This window comes from Eubalaena glacialis, chromosome 2, assembly GCF_028564815.1.
Source record: "Eubalaena glacialis isolate mEubGla1 chromosome 2, mEubGla1.1.hap2.+ XY, whole genome shotgun sequence".
Lineage (NCBI taxonomy): Eukaryota > Metazoa > Chordata > Mammalia > Artiodactyla > Balaenidae > Eubalaena > Eubalaena glacialis.
Genome location: NC_083717.1, coordinates 37218437 through 37235703, shown reverse-complemented (window position 1 = coordinate 37235703; position 17267 = coordinate 37218437). Strand labels below are relative to the sequence as shown.

The window sequence follows — 17267 nt, the reverse complement described above, 5'->3', positions numbered from 1 at the left end:
GGGGAGCTGGGATCCCACTTGCCTCCGGCCAAGGAGCCAAAGCACAAAACAGAAGCAATATTGTAACAAATTGAATAAAGACTTTAAAAATGGTCCACATTAAAAAAAAAAAATCTTAAAAATAACCCCAAATTGAAGTTGACCTTCAACTACAATTCTGCGCCTGGTGGGCGTCAAGCAACTCTGCTTGGGGGAATGGATTGGGGGTGGTGGGGGAGTACGTTCTCCTGCGTGCCATGGAACTTCCAGGTACCCACCTGGCTGGGGTGCCTCTCCTGCAGCAGGAGTGGGATTGTTTGTGAGCTCCCTGCATACCCCACAGGGTGGGATTCTTCATAGGGGCTCAGGAGTCCTGGGTGAGCCAGTGGGTGGCACATGCCAGTGAGGTTTGGGTTAGTTCTGTCATTGTGACCCCTTTTGCATCCCCTATTACTGAGGTCTGGGGAAACTGGGTAGAGAAGTGTTCAGGGACCTCAAGGTGCAGATTATGGCCAGGGAAGGAGGGGTGGGGTGGAACTGATGTTAGGCAGTTGAAGCTGAGATGGGGGGTGGTGGGGAGAGACTGTGACTTCCTGGAGTGTCCCAGGCTGAGTTCCAGAGTATGGATGAAAGTGAGTGGGCGGTTGTTCTTGTGACCCCAGAAGTGGGTGGATGACTCCTACCGTTCCTGTCTGCTCCTGCTTTGTTCTTAGCCTTAGCTTTCTAAGTCTAGGGTCTCCAAGTTGCAGAGCTGGAAATCAGTTAACGCTGCTATCCAACAGTTCTCCGGCAACAGAGAGGGCAAGAGTCCAGCTCAGGACAGCACAGGGCAGCGCAGGAGGCCAGCGAGGCGGGGCTGGGGATAAGGGTCCCCACCCCGAATTAGAGCAGGGCTCAAGGATTTCCAAGGTGAGCCCAGGACACCGAGGTCCTGCCTGCGAAGGGGAGCCAAGAGGGCAGCCTGAAGCCCCCGGAGGAGGCAAGGTCAGTGCCAGGAGTCATCAAGGCTGGGCTTCTCAGTGAGGCGGGGAGGGGAGGACAGAGGGCCTGAGATAGACTTTCAAGCACTCTGAGGCGTTTTCAGAGCGTTTTCTTCACCAATTACTCTTTATTTAGAAGAGTGCAGATTCTGCCTGGAAAAATTACGTTCGAAAACCAGCAAAACAGAGGCAGAAAACACTACAATTGATGGTAAAAATCTTTTTCTGTGTCTTTCAAGACATGTTCTTTGAGCCGCTGGTACTTTTGTAAGGCAGGGAGGCACACATAAGATTATTGCTAAATGTGCTTAAACTTGATAATGTAAGTCACGTGCCAGTGGTTTGGGCCCACTCGGCTAGTAAAGAGGGCCAATAGCACAAAACTGCCCTCGGGTTACCCGGCCTTTCAGCTCTGCCGCCCTCGGGAAACTGCCCGGTGCGCACCTCCGGCCCGGAATATCCCGGCTCGAGGGGCGCCAGGTCTGTGGATCTTAGGCTCGTCTTGAAGCCCGAGCCGCCGAAGGGAACCCGCCGCCTGAGCCCGTCTGGCAGTCTCAGCGCCGCAGCAGGGACTCCAGCCCGGAGCACGCGTCCAGGTCTTTACAGTAGCCGGGCCGGAGGCGGGAGCCGCGGCACCTCAGAGTTGTTCCAGGGCCGCGCTAGGAAAGGTGTGGACGGCGGGAGAGGAAAGGGATCTGTCGGCGCCGTGGTCTCGGGGTCTCGGCTGACCGGGAGCCAAAGGGAGGGCGGGAGAAAGGGCGGGTCGGAGGTGGGCTGCTCCGGGGTACTTGATGGACCCCCCCGGAGTGCCACCCTCTAGCTGATTCTGGGAGGAGACCCAGGCACAGAGAGGCTAAGTGATTCGCTCAAGGTCACACAGCGAGCCGCTGGCGATATGTGTGGGGTGTAGTTCTGCCAACGCGTCTCGCGTCATCACAGGCCTCGCGCGGCACGGCGGACGCCTGGTTCTGCTCCCGCAAGCAAGGAGCCTTTGGGGTCTTGGGCGCCCCGTCCTTTGGTTAATAGCAGAGTAGGACGGCGTCCCCACCTTGCCACTAAATGTAGCTTCTTCGCATCCCAGCATCACAGCCTCCCAGTCGCCTGTGTAGGCGGGCATGGTGCTCCAGGTCTTGGCGCGAGAGGGAACGCACAAGGACTGCGGCCCCCGACAATGACGCCCGGACCCCACCTGCCTGGAACCACCCGAAACAGAGGTCCTTCCACCGGCCTCTTTAATGGCTCAGAGATAGTGACCGTTATCTCTAATTATCTATTAGTCATGCAGCTGCTAGGTTACGGAGCCGGGATTCGAACCCATTGGTCTGGGTTTTGATGGCCGCAGGCCCGAGGTCAGAGCCCACCGGCCCCGGGGTGGCTGTGTGTGGCCTTGGGCAAGCCTTTCTCTCCCAGCCGCGCAGCGCCCCCCTCACATCGTGGCCGCGCATGCTCAGTGGTGGGAGGGGCCGGGAGGAGGTGGCGGGCGCCCCAGCTGCTTTGCATTGACGCCAGCACCCGCTGGAGGTCACCGCTGGGGGCTGGGCGCGGCGTGCTGCCGGGAAGACCCGGCCCGGGAAACGGAGCCGGAGCCGGAGCCGCTCCGCCCGCAGCTCCCGGGTGAGCGCCGCCGCTTCAGCGCTTCTCGACGGCACGGCTTCAGATCCGACTGGAGCCGAGGTCTCTCCTTCCCTACCCGGGCGGACGCGGCCTCGCCGCCCCGACCGGCTTCTTCCGGCCCCTACCCCTCAACGGCGAGAGATCTAGGCTAGCTTTCTCTGCCACCAGCCCTCGGACCAGGAGCATTTATTCGCAGGGCGGCAGGCGGAGCGGCGTGGGTGCCCGAGCCTCGAGAGTCGGCGGCTGCAGCGCCGCGGATCGGGAACGGGGCCGTGAGCGGGCGCAGCAGGGAGCTCACCTCCCTCGGGGGTCGCGCCGCCCCACTGCGAGGGCGGCGGCGTCGCTCGCGCGGCGCGGACTCGCCTGCTTTCGGGTCGGGAGAGCTCAAATCTCCTCCCCCAAATTCCCCGGAAGCGCGGCGCAGCCGAGGCGAGCACGGCGATGTGAGGGAAGCGGCCAGCGGCTCCCGCGTCATGAAGGGCATGTTCGGAGGGGCGGCCGCGGTGCGCTGCCCGCCCCACCGCCCCCTCCCCACCGCCGCAGCCGCTGCGCCCGCACCGCGATAAAAGGGGCGGCCGCACTTCCTGGCACGAGACCCGCGCTCGCCGCCGCCCGCCCGCCCAGGCGGCGATGATAGGGCGGTCGCGGCGTCCGCGAGGCGCCGGGCTGGCCGTTTACTGACCGTTTCGCGGCTGCCCGCCAGCGTGTCGGCGGCGCCGCCGCCAGCATGGGCTGTGCCCAGAGCATCCACGCTTCCGAGAGCCGGGAGGTGTACCACGGCGGCAACGAGGCCGAGGACGCGCCCGGCCCCACGGCGACGCCGTTGCTGCCCGGCGGGCCGCGCCTCCCACCTGGTCAGACGACGGCCGCCTCGGCCCGGTCCTGCGGCTCCAGCCTCGTGGAGTCCGAGCCAAGCGGCGGCAGCGGCAGCGGCAACGGCAACACGGTAAGGGGTGCCGGGCGGGCGGGGGCTCCGAGGCTGCGGTCCGCGGTGAAATTCGGGCCCCGCGGCGCGGCAGCTTTCCCGCAGGGCCGGGTGGGGCTCTCTCCCGGTTCGCGGTGCCCTGTCGCCCGGCTTTGGATGACTTTGACGGACGCCAGCGGACTGTCTTGCCAGGGCAGCGACCGGAGGCGTACCAACCGTGGTCCTGGGGACCGTGCTTGGTAGACTTGTGCTTAGGACGCTTTCCGAGCCGCGGGCGTCGGTTCCTGGGACACATCCGACCCGACGTGTCGAGCAGGAGGGACCGCTGTGAACTTGACCCAGGCGCTTGAATCCATTACCTACCAAACAGCTGGTACAGAGAAACCCCCCCCCCCCCGCCAGGATATTCTGGCGCGACCTTGAACGGTAAATCAGTGTGAACTTTGTTCTTTTGGTTCTCCTGGTGGAAAGGGAAGGTCGGCTAGCACTGTGAAGCCGGGGTACTGGACCCTACCACCGTGTTGCGTTTTCCCTGTGTCAGCTTTGCACAAGCATGCAGTTGCAGTTTTCCATTTTCTTTGGGACTATTAAAATGTAATCTGGAACATCAGCTTTGCTTCACTGCACATGTATTTGAGGTTCACGTTTATTAGCATGCATGTTGTACTTGAAGCATATGTAATTAGAAAATAGTATCAGAAACGCGATTTTTGAAGCATTCAGCAGAACAAAGTTAATTTTTTATTAAGCAGTCTTACTGGGACAGTTTGTGAAGTAAGCCTTTCTTCATCCTCCCCTGGAAAATTACCCCAAGCAACTAGGAGGGGGAAGAAAAACCCAGAAATGAAAACTCTGTCTTTAAAGAAATTAGGAGATGTCTGAAACCCCAAACCAGAAAATAAGTGGAAAGGGTTTTTGAAAGATTGGACCAGGAGTATGAGAGGAGGTAGACAGAAGACACTTGCAGCTGCAGACCTTAGGAAAAGAAAACTCAAGTAGCAAATAGTACTTTCCAAGGTGAGGGATGCACCCTGGGGTTCAAAACCAAAATGTTTGGTTTGAAATGGTGGAAATGAGTGCACAGGCTGGTGTCAGAAGCTTCACCGGATCCAGTTTGATACCAAGATGCAGAGGAGCATGGAACTGAAGGAGGACTTAACGCAAGTAACGTTTGTGGGGAGCAAGCTGAGCTGTTGCGACAGGAAGGAGAGGACTCTGCACTGTGAACAGCCCTCACAGCTGCCTGTCTCTTTTGCTGGAGAGAGAGAGAGAAGCTCAGGAATACCTTCCCCCACTCTGTGTGTCCACGTATACCATCCTGCCAGAAAAAGAAAGAACACTCCCGTTCCCCTGAACATGGCTCTGGCTCTTCTCCCAAGTGAGTCTTCTTCAAATAACTAGTCTAGAATAAACCGCCTTCAAAAATGAGTAATCAAAAATGGACCCGTTCAGGATCTAGTCAAACATAATTACTTAAAAGAAGATGAAGAAACATGAAAAAACAAAAAGATGATGATGACCAACACTCACTAGAAAAATACTGGCACAGAACAAGTGAAAATTATGATGAAATATTTCACAAATTAAAGAAAAAAGTCAGTTTACTGCTGTAAAGAGCAGGAGCACAAATCAGAAATACAGGAGCTCAGGGAAGAAATGGCAAGTAGTAGGCAAAAAAATCTAAGTTCAAGAAAGAAAGTGAAGGGAAAAATAAAACCCATCAAAGAAATGAAGGCAAGTTAAAAGTTAACCAAGACAGTGTATAGAAAACAGCAAAGGAGTAAGTGAGCGAAGTGAAAACAGAAATAGTTTTGACATATGAATGAAAAATACAAAAATTCTCTGAAGAAGGAAACAAATAATAGACAAAATAAAAATTTAAAGGTTTCCAGAAAGGGGAACATGAATCTACAGTTTGGAAGGACGCACTGTATACCCAGGAAAAATTAACATAGAACCGTCAGCCTTGCAGTATATCCCAGTAAAGTTATTGGACTTAAAATGTAAAGAATTATTTGGACGGCCAGGCCAAAAGGTCAACTAACTTATAAAAGGGGAAAATTTGGCTGTTCCTTATCATCAATCAACATGGGAGAAGACTGACAAAATCCTTAAGAAGAGTAAGATTGACCCAAGGATTTTATATTCATTGAAATTGTATTTTTTAAAAAAACAAGTTTTTAAATATAAGAACTTGAGAAAGAATATCCCCATGAACTCTTCTTGAGGAATCTAGTGAAAGACAAACTTCAGTCCACCAAGCGGTAACTGGAAAAACTCCAGCAAAAGAACTGTTACAAGCGTTGAGTCTGTTTACCTGTAGGTTAAAACAAATTTGGAGATGAGTGCAATAGAACAGAATGTGACGGTTATATGACCTGACAATATGAAATTATCTAACTAACCAAATTTGAGAGGAGAAGAGGAAAGAAGATGGTGGTAAATTTAGAATATTCTTTTCTCATCCTTAATAGGTAGGGTTCAAAGGGTATCGTTTAAAGCTAACAGACAAACTACTGGATGTGTAGGTATATTTAAGAGTATAAAGTTGAACAGGATGTAGTATGATGGACTAAAATAGGACAGTGGAGGGATGGTGCAAGAGAAGAAAATATCTTAATTTTATCATTTCTCATGGGGGATTAAATAGATACTGTCTAAGGAAATAAAGGCTTTCAGATCTTAATAAAAGTAACCACTAGATTAAAAAATAAACCATCTTAAATATCAAAATATACACACAAAGGAAAATGAACAGTCTCTACAAAGGATAACAAAAATAATTGATAGAACTAAGGCCACTATCTGTCATATCAGTAAATATAAATGAAAATTGGAGGTCATCAGCTTGGTCATCAGGAAGTCGAATCACATACTCCACTAATGTGGTTCCCTAACAGAAGAGGCACTATGGGAGGGACACAGCAGGACACTCCAGAGAAACCACAAAAATGCTCCCTCCATAAGAGAAAAAGCTTTAAAAATCCATCAGGCTCCTAGAGTGAGAAATCGTCTAATAGAACCAGTCACGTGAGACCTTCTCTCTGGTCCTTTCTTATGCTCCCTGCCTCAGAAACGGCAGCTGGCAGGTAGGGGAGGAAGTGAGGAGGAGAGAAGCAGCACCTGCTTCCCCAAAGGTGTGCTGCCCCGCAACTGGCCCTGCTGGTGGAGAGAGAATCTTCTTCAGATGAAAACTGAAGTGCTGTTAAGCTACTGGACTGATCGTTTTCTTTTAAAGTACCTAAACTCTTTTTGAAAGTTAATGCAGTTAATGCATAACTCATAAGTGTACAACTCGATGAATTCTTATACATGTAACCAGCATTCAGATCAAGAAGTAGAATATTCCAGGAACCTATAAGGCTTCCTGATACTCTCTTTTAGTCACCTACTAGGCTACCCCCACCCCCACCAAAATATACTGTAGATTAGTTTTGCCTGATTTGAACTTTATGTAAATGAAGTAGACTGATCACTTTTAATTACTAAATTGAGGCTCTATTTGTGACTTAATGAGTGTACTGGGTTGAAGTGTCCTCTCAAAATTAATGTCCACTGGAACCTCAGAATGTGACTTATTTGGAAATAGTCTTTGCAGATGTAATTAGTTAAGACAAGGTCATACTGGATTAGGCTGGGCCCTAAGTCCAGTGACTGTTGTCCTTATAAGAAGTTCATGCCATGGCAGAGGCAGAGATGGGAGTGATGCAGCTACAAGCCAAGGAAAGCCAAGCATTCCCGGCAACCACCAGAAGCTGGGAGACAGGCGTGAAATAGCTTCTCCCTCAGATCCTACAGAAGGAAGCAACCCTGCCTACACCTTGATTTTGGACTTCTGGCCTCCTGAACTGTGAGAGAATAACTTTCTATTGTTTTAAACCACCTAGTTTGTGGTAATTTGTTACAGCAGCCCTAGGAAACTAAAAAAATGCAACTCTAGGACTTAGTATTAAGAAAGAGAGTGCAGAAAATTTATGAGACTTGTCCTCGTTTTAGGAGTGGAGGGAGCACTACTTCCATTAAACAGGTTTAAAACCGGAAAATGACTTAAAGACACTTTTGTTTACCCTGCAAGAGCCTTGCATATTCAACGTACCAATTATAGAAGCAAACTATTGGCTCACTGGAATATCAGACTCTCAAATGTTCACCTTCCAGAAGGGCAGTGGAGATAAGACTTCCCCCAGATTTATTTCATGCATTGCATTCACTACCAAGCTCTTTATTCTGAGTCCCATGTTCCCAAGCACATTCACCTCTGGAAGTGGGTTCTGTGAGAAGTTCTTCAGGGATTCCTAATGGGGCCCTGTCCTCAGACCCACCACAGGTCACAAGCCCCCAAGTTCACATGCCCTCTCTGCCGTGTAGTACATGACGCTAATCCAAGTTAAAAGGTCATAAAAACAAAACCACGTATTCAAACTTTTTGTTCTCTTCTGTTAAAAGTCTTTCTTCAGACCACCTGTGGTATGGTGGGTTAAGCCAGCCCCATGGACCTGCCCCACAGTGTCATTCTCTTGGAAAGTCTTCAGTGTGCTAGGAATCTGTATGTTTCCTCAAGTCCTCAGCTATCTGTTTACTGAAAACTATTTAGGAAAAATTAACATATAATAGGTGAAACTAGCTACTTACAGAAGTCGTCTGCCCTAATTTCAGTTTCTGAGGGTAATTCATGAATATAGCTTCATGTTTTAGATTTATTCCTTATCACTGCCATGTATGTTTGATACCTTATCTAATACTTTTTCTAATAACTCTTTTTTAAATAATTAATTAATTAAATTTTTGGCTGCTTTGGGTCTTCGTTGCTGCACGTGGGCTTTCCTCTAGTTGCAGCAAGCGGGGGCTACTCTTCCTTGCGGTGCGCAGGCTTCTCATTGCGGTGGCCTCTCTTGTTGCAGAGCATAGGCGCTAGGTGTGTGGGCTTCAGTAGTTGTGGCACGTGCGCTCAGTAGTTGTGGCACGTGCGCTCAGTAGTTGTGGCACGTGGGCTCAGTAGTTGTGGCTCACGGGCTCTAGAACGCAGGCTCAATAGTTGTGGCACACGGGCTTAGTTGCTCCGCAGCATGTGGGTTCTTCCCGGACCAGGGCTTGAATCTGTGACCCCTGCATTGGCAGGCAGATTCTTAACCACTGTGCCACCAGGGAAGCCCTCTAATAACTCTTTTTACTGGGAAAATTTTAAATCAGCATGATAAAATTCAAGTTTCATTTAGCTTGATACGTAAAGGTTTTGAGTATATATAGATATACATTCAAAATTTATTATTAATCTCCAAAATAGTTTTGCTGTTATTTGTTATTGGTCTTACAAATTTTTCTACAAAATTACGTGGTCATATCCTAACATTTTTATATGAGAATTGTGCCTTTGATTGAACTAGAGAAGGCTTACGTCCAGTTTTTTGTATATCATGCTTTCTTTTGAGATTCAATTACGTGTGCTCAAAACCAGTGCTGTTTTTCACTTATTATATGTTATAATTTAATGGCAAACAATTTTTCAAAAGGAGGTCAGGCACTTTCTATGATATCTAAACAAAATGTTGACAATAGCAGTTGACCTGGGGAGCCAAAATACCCAGAGTAGCAACAAGACAAGAATCTAATCAAGCAGAACTTCTCTTGAGTATTTGGCTAATTGAGAAGACACTGAACTGTAACAAAATTAAAGATTGGATCATTTCTTTGGAGACCTTTGAGAGAGAGGTAGAATAGCCATTCAGCTGGAAAGATCTCACAGTGAAATTGGAAAGAGAACAGAATGATATAATATAAGCCTATCAGGAAACCTAGTCAGTCTTGATTTTACTCCAACAACTGGGATTTATTCTTTTCTTTTTTTCCTTAGGTATTTCCTTTAGGAACATTTATTATGAAAACATGGGGAAATGTTGGGGATGATAGTTATTTGGTAATTGAATTCAGAATTCAGTAATTCGTTCAGCAGTTACTGAGCACTGTACTTTCTTAGGTTCCAGTTTTATGAAAGTGAATAGAACTCAGAAGCCAGTCTGGTAGGGGAGACAAGTGCATATAATCCCACTGTGATGAAGATAAACCCAGGATGCCTTGGAAACACATAGGTGTGGCAGCTCATCCAGATAAGGGTTGGGGCCAGAGGCATAGGTAGAGTTTCTCCATGATTGGGTTTAGAAAGATGAGGAGGAATTAGAGGAGAAGAGGAAGAAAGCAGGAGTGTGCCGCACTGAATGAGTGACATGGCCACGGCAAGCGACATGGGCTTTCAAGGAGTTCTAAGTGGTTGGGGCAGCTGAAGCTTAGGCTTCAAGCACTACAGGAGCCTTGAATGCCATATCAGAGAGTCCAGGCTTTATGTAGGGCAATGTGGAGCCCCTGAAGGATTTTACATGTACTATATTTATGGGTCATATATTTTACTCCTTTTGAAACGTAACATTCTGATGTTTTTCTGCTTTGGATTAACATGCATTCCTCACCCCCTCCCAACACCGACAGTATGCAGTTTATCTGTTAAATTCAGGTAGTGATGACAGAAGGAAGATAGAACTGACTTTTTTGTCTTGCTGTTTACACCGTTAGTACAAGAGACTGTTTAAGTGTAATGTGAAATGAGCAGAAAGATATTTTGAAATGTTTCGTGTTAGTTCTTTATGTATTTTTGTACATCCTGTAAAAATATGTCATTCCCTATATGTTTTCAGGCACTTGTGAAACTTTAGGGGTATGAATTCCTTTTTAGGACTTGTGTGGATGTATTCTCATTATTAATTATTACTGAAGTGAAGAGGAAATGATATCAGCAGATGTGTGGAGCTTTTATTCGCACTGAATACACTATTCATTTAGACAAAAGGATCATTTCTCAATTCAAATCGGAATATTCTAATTTAAGGCCTAAATCAGTTGTGTCATAATCTCTATGGAAACAAAGCTTTCTACTGTGTAGTAATTGCATAAATAACTCATTTCCCCTGGTAGATACACAAATTGTAGATGCATATGCTTCTTTTTCCATTCTGTCAAGAACTGTCTTAAAATAGAAGAGACTTTAGCCAATGACATTTGTTTATATGTTTTATATATAACTTTAAACTTTATATAAAGTTTAAAATAACTTCAAATTTCCTGCTTACATGCATTTTTGTAAAATTGTTAAGACTTAAAAATTGTTGATGAGCTCACTTTCCTTTCCTGGTTGAAATTCTGATGCAGAGGATTGAATTATCCGTCTTAGTTCTTAGCATATTAACATCATCTGCCTGTGCAAGGCTCTCTCCAGTTGGGTTGTCTAGTTTTGTCTCAGTGATCTTCAGGCATTCATTATATATTATGGGTATGAGTCCTTTGTCGATTATATGTTTTGCAAATACGTTCTCCCATTCTGTGACTTACCTTTTTAGTGCCTGACTAGGGTCTTTTGATGAACAAAATTCTTAATTTATTAAGAATTAATTAATTCTTAATTCTAATTTGTCAATCTTTTCCTTTATGGTTATTGCTTTTTGTGTTTAAAAATCCTTGCCTACTTCCCAAGGTTCCTCTCTTTTTTTGTTGTTTGGTTTATTTATATCTGGTTCTCCACTCCCTCCGTGCCCACCATTCTAATGTGTTTAATGTATGTCATTTTGATTTTATGGGTTCTTATAAAGTATGTACTGTTATGTACTTATGTATTTTAATTTATGTAAATGGTATTGTATTACAGATCCCATTCTGTTTTCTTACTTTTTTCACTTAGCATATGCTTTTAAGATCTACCGTATTGGAATTCCCTGGCTGTCCAGTGGTTAGGACTCTGAGCTTCCACTGTAGGGGGCACGGGTTCAATCGCTGGCTGGGGAGTTAAGATCCTGCGTGCCACATGGCGTGGCCAAAAAAAAAAAAGAAAAGAAAAGATCTACTATATTACTGTCCCCCAGTTACCCAGTTAGACATACCCATATTGCTTGCAACTCCCTGCCGCTACGCATAACCCTGGACAGGCATCTTTGCGCATGTCCCCTTAAAGATCTATGTGAATAGACCCAAAATTCTCACTTCTGGGACATAGGGTATGCTTAGGCAGTTTTGGCTTAACCTTAGTAATTGCTTCCTGAACATCACATATTCTAAGTGAAAATTTCAACTAGGAGTCATTTCTTACTGTTTTGAGTGGGAAAAATTACAATTCATTATAAGTCAACTCAAAACCCTGAACTTATTTCCTAAAGCATAACTGTAACTTACTAAACCACTGTACATAAATAACAGTCTAGCATATTAGAATGTAAAATGCTTAAAATAATACTTTCTAATCACCAATAGTTATTAACAAGTGGTTGCTTTGAATGCACTAATAAGGTCAATTTGCCTGCCCGCCCCCCCATAACCTGTCAAAGAAAGCAGAGAGTGGTCTCAGGGAGGATGGTGCTGGGATGCCCTCTCTGCACCAGTTTCAGAGATGACATTCCCTTTGACACTCCCTGCTTTCCAACATGCTTATGCAGTTATGACTACTATGATCTAACAAGTATATTTGGATTGTAAATTGAGACTTCCTGCACATAATTTTGTTCAAAATGTATTAGACTTCTGGTTTCCAGTTCTGTACATAAGGAGCTTGGAAGTCAACACTCTGTTCTAACAACAATTAAAGCTGAACAGACTGAAAAATAAACAACTGTTCTTAAATCCATAATAGAGGGGAAATCACAGGGTAAACTGTTGCCCCCGAGATTGGATAGCTAGGCAAATACAGGGAGTCACTGCTTACCAGAGACTCATGCGGAGAAACCTCCACACCAAACAGTGCCAGGTAGGAAAACCTGAACTGTGACTGGTGAATTGCTGGCAGCTCAGTGCAGGTAACTCAGAGTTAAAATCTCCAGGGGAACCATGGCATGGCGGCCCCCACAACATTGTGAGATTTACCTGCAGGAGCTTGACCAGATTCCCACAGTAAATAGCAGAAAAAAATATTATCTACAAGAAATCCACTTTAAATATAAAAGCGCATATACATTAAAAGTAAAGTGGATAGAGAAAGATGTACCATGCTAACACTAATCAAAAGCAAGCAGACTAGCTACATTAATTTCAGACAGGGCAGGCATCAAAGTAAGGAAAGTTATCAGGGATAAAGAAGGGTACTACATATGACAAAGAGGTCAACTCTCCAAGAAGTCATAACAATTCTTGATGTATATGCACCCAACAACAGAGCATCAAACTGCATCAGGCAAAAACCAATAGAACTGCAAGGAGAGATAGTGGATTCTTCTATCACAGTAGGAAACTTCAGCACCCCTCTTTCAGAAATGGACAAATCCAGCAGGCAAAAAACTATGGAACAACATAGTTGAACTCGACGTCTATTGGCATAAAATTGACATCTATTGACTACTTTATCCAGCAACAGCAGAATGTACATTTTTCTTAAGCTCATATGGAACCCTCACTAAGACCACATTCTGGGCCACAACACCTTAACAAATTTAAAAGAATAGAAATCATACAATGTCTGTCCTCAGACCACAATGGAATTAAACTAGAAATCAATAACATAAAGGTAACTGGAAAATCCCAAAATATGTGGAGATCAAATAGTACACTTCTAAATAACACATGGGTCAAACAGGAAATCTCAAGAGAAATTTTAAAATATTTTGAACTAAATGAAAATGATAATCTATCAAGATTTGTGGGGTGCAGCAAAAGCAGTGCTTAGAGAAAAATTTGTGGCATTGAATACATATATTGGAAAAGAAGAAAGATCTAAAGTCAGTAATCTAAGTTTTCACTTTAGAAAACTTAGGGAAAAGGAAGAGCAAATTAAATCCAAAGTAAGCAGAAAAAAAGAAATAATAAGAATTAGAGCAGAAATCAATGAAATTGAAAACAGGAAATCAGTAGAGAAAATCCTTGAAACCAAAAGCTGGTTCTTTGAAAAGATCAATAAAATCTATAAGCCTCTATAGAAGGCTAACTAAAAAAGAGAGAAGACACAAATGACTAATATCAGAAATGAAGGAGTAGACTTCACTGCAGAGCCCACGGAAACTGAAAGGTTAGTAAAAGAATACCATGAACAGCTCTAAGCCCACACGTTTGATTACATAGATGAAATGGACAAATTCCTTCAAAGACACTATTTGCCAAAACTCATGTGAGAAGAAGTAGATCTGAATAGACCTATATCTATTGAAGAAATTGAGTCAGTAGTTAATAACCTTCCACAGCAGAAAGCACCAGTCCCGTATGGTTTCATTGGTGAATTCTACCAAACATTTTTTTTAAATTTGTATTTTCTATTGGAATATAGTTGATTAACAATGTGTTAGTTTCAGGTGTACAGCAGAGTGATTCAGTTATACATATACATGTATCCTTTTTCAAATTCTTTTCCAATTTAGGTTATTACAGTATATTGAGCACAGTTCCCTGTGCTATACCATAGATTCTTTTTGGTTATCTATTTTAAATATAGCAGTGTGTACATGTCAATCCCAAACTCCCAGTCTATCCCTCCTCTCCACCCTTCCCTCCTGGTAACCATAAGTTCGTTCTCTAAGTCTGTGAGTCTCTGTGTTTTGTAAATCAGCTCATTTGTATCGTTTTGTTAATAGATTTTGCACATAAGCAATATCACATGACATTTGTCTTTGTCTGACTTACTTCACTTAGTATGATAATTACCAGGTCCATCCATGTTGCTGCAAATGGCATTATTTCATTTTTTTATTTATTATTTATTTGGTTGCACTGGGTCTTAGTTGCGGCTGGCGGGCTTCTTAGTTGCGGCTCATGGGCTCTTTAGTTGCAGCTCACCAGCTACTTAGTTGCAGCACGTGGGCTCCTCAGTTGTGGCAGGTGAGCTCCTTAGTTGTGGCACGCGGGCTCCTTAGTTGTGACATGCGAACTCTTAGATGTGTCATGCACGTGGGATCTAGTTCCCTCACCAGGGAGGATCGAACCTGGGCCCCCTGCATTGGGAGCATGGAGTCTTATACACTGCGCCACCAGGGGAGTCCCATTATTTCATTCTTTCCAATGGCCGAGTAATATTCCATTGTATATATGTACCACATCTTCTTTTTTTTTTTTTTAATTAATTTATTTATTTTTGGCTGCATTGGGTCTTTGTTGCTGCGCGTGGGCTTCTCATTGCAGTGGCTTCTCTTGTTTTGGAGCACGGGCTCAAGGCGCTCGGGCTTCAGTAGTTGTGGCGCACAGGCTCAGTAGTTGTGGCTCACAGGCTCTAGAGCGCAGGCTCCATAGTTGTGGCGCACGGGCTTAGTTGCTCCACGGCATGTGGGATCTTCCTGGACCAGGGTTCAAACCTGTGTCCCCTGCATTGGCAGGCGGATTCTTAACCACTGCGCCACCAGGGAAGTCCATGTACCACATCTTCTTATCCATTCATCTGTCGATGGACATTTAGGTTGCTTCCAAGTCTTGGCTATTGTAGACAGCGCTGCAGTGAACATTGGGGTGCATGTATCCTTTCAAACCATGGTTTCCTCTGGATATATGCCTAGGAGTGGGATTGCGGGATCATATGGTAGCTCTATTTTTAGTTTTTTAAGGTACCTCCATACTGTTCTCCATAGTGGGTATACCAGTTTACATTCCCACCAACAGTGTAGGAGAGTTCCCTTTTCTCCACACCCTCGCCAGCATTTATTGTTTGTAGATTTTTTGATGAGGGCCATTCTGACTCGTGTGAGGTGCTCTCTCATTGTAGTTTTGATTTGCATTTCTCTAATAATTAGCGATGTTGAGCATCTTTTCTTGTGCCCCTTGGCCATCTGTATGTCTTCTTTAGAGAAATGTCTATTCAGGTCTTCTGCCCATTTTTTGATTGGGTTGTTTGTTTTTTTGATATTAAACAGCATGAGCTGTTTGTAAATTTTGGTGACTAATCCCTTGTCAGTTGCATCGTTTGCAAATATTTTCTCCCATTCTGTGGATTGTCTTTTCATTTTGTTTATGGTTTCCTTAGCTGTGCAAAAACCTTTGAGTTTAATTAGGTCCCATTTGTTTATTTTGTTTTTATTTCCATTACTCTAGGAGACGGATTGAAAAAGATATTGCTGTGATTTTTGTCAAAGAGTGTTCTGCCTATGTTTTCCTCTAAGAGTTTTATAGTATCCGGTCTTAAATTTAGGTCTTTAATCCATTTTGAGTTTACTTTTGTGTATGGTGTTAAAGAATGTTCTAATTTCATTTATTTTTAAGTGTAGCTGTCCAGTTTTCCCAGCACCATTTATTGAAGAGACTGTCTTTTCTCCATTGTATAGTCTTGCCTCCTTTGTTATAGATTAATTGACTGTAAGTGTGTGTGGGTTTATTTCTGGGCTTTCTATCCTGTTCCACTGATCTGTATTTCTGTTTTTGTGCCAGTACCATACCGTTTTGATGACTGTAGCTTTGTAGTATAGTCTGAAGTCCGGGCGCCTGATTCCTCCAACTCTGTTTTCCTTTCTGAAGATTGCTTTGGCTATTCGGGATCTTTTGTGTCTCCATACAAATTTTAAGATTTTTTTGTTCTAGTTCTGTGAAAAATGCCATTGGTAATTTGATAGGGATTGCATTGAATCTGTAGATTGCCTTGGGTGGTATAGTCATTTTGACAACATTGATTCTTCCGAAGAAGGACACGACATAATGATCAAGGGATCAATTCAAGAAGAAGATACAACAATTATAAATATATATGCACCGAACATAGGAGCACCTCACTATATAAGGCAAATATTAACAGTCATAAAAGGAGAAGTCAACAGTAACACAATAATAGTGGGGGACTTTAACACCCTACTTTCATCAATGGACAGATCATCCAGACAGAAAATCAATAAGTAAACACAGACCTTAAATTACACATTAGGCCAGATGGACTTAATTGATATTTATAGAGCATTGCATCCAAAAGCAGCAGAATGCACATTTTTCTCCAGTGCACATGGAACATTCTCCAGGATTGATCGCATGTTGGGCCACAAAGCGAGCCTCAGGAAACTTAAGAAAATTGAAATCATATCAACCATCTTTTCTGACCACAGCACTTTGAGATTAGAAATCAACTACAAGAAAAAAGCTGTAAAAACCACAAACACATGGAGGCTAAACAGTATGCTAGTAAACAACCAATGGATCACTGAAGAAATCAAAGAGGAAATCAAAAAATACCTAGAGGCAAATGAAAACATAAGCACGATGATCCAAAGACCTATGGGACGCAGCAAAAGCAGTACTAGCAGGGAAGTTTATAGCAATACTTATAATCTTATCTCAGGAAACAAGAAAAATCACAAATAAACAAACTAACCTTACACCTAAAGCAACTAGAGAAAGAAGAACAAACAAAACCCAAAGTTAGTAGAAGGAAAGATATCATAAAGATCATAGCAGAAGTAAATGAAATAGAAATGAAGAAAACAATAGAAAAGATTAATGAAACTAAAAGCTGGTTCTTTGAAAAGATAAACAAAATTGATACACCTTTAGCCAGACTCATCAAGAAAAAAAGGGAGAGAGCTCAAAGCAATAAAATAAGAAATGAAAAAGGAGAAGTTACAATGGACACCACAGAAATACAAAGGATCATTAGAGACTACTACAAGCAGCTATATGCCAATAAAATGGACAACCTGGAAGAAATGGACAAATTCTTAGAAAGGTACAACCTTCCAAGACTGAACCAGGAAGAAATAGAAAATATGAACTGACCAATCACAAGTACTGAAATTGAAACTGTGATTAAAAAACTCCCAACAAGGAAATTCCCTGGCGGTCCAGTGGTT

General features: G+C 44.3%; 1 protein-coding gene across 4 annotated transcripts in view; it reads left to right on the top strand.

Annotated features, from left to right (window-relative positions):
• The first annotated feature begins 943 nt into the window (after positions 1-943).
• PDE8A (phosphodiesterase 8A) overlaps positions 944-17267 on the top strand; it is a 124607-nt gene continuing 108283 nt past the window's right edge. For 3 of the 4 annotated variants that reach the window (XM_061179880.1, XM_061179879.1, XM_061179883.1), the window contains exon 1: positions 2541-3519. In XM_061179880.1, the coding sequence (XP_061035863.1) occupies positions 3301-3519 (219 nt within the window). In that variant the 5' untranslated portion in view covers positions 2541-3300. Of the gene's footprint in view, positions 964-2540; positions 3520-17267 lie in introns of those variants that run through there. The other variant, XM_061179881.1, reaches the window with a different exon arrangement.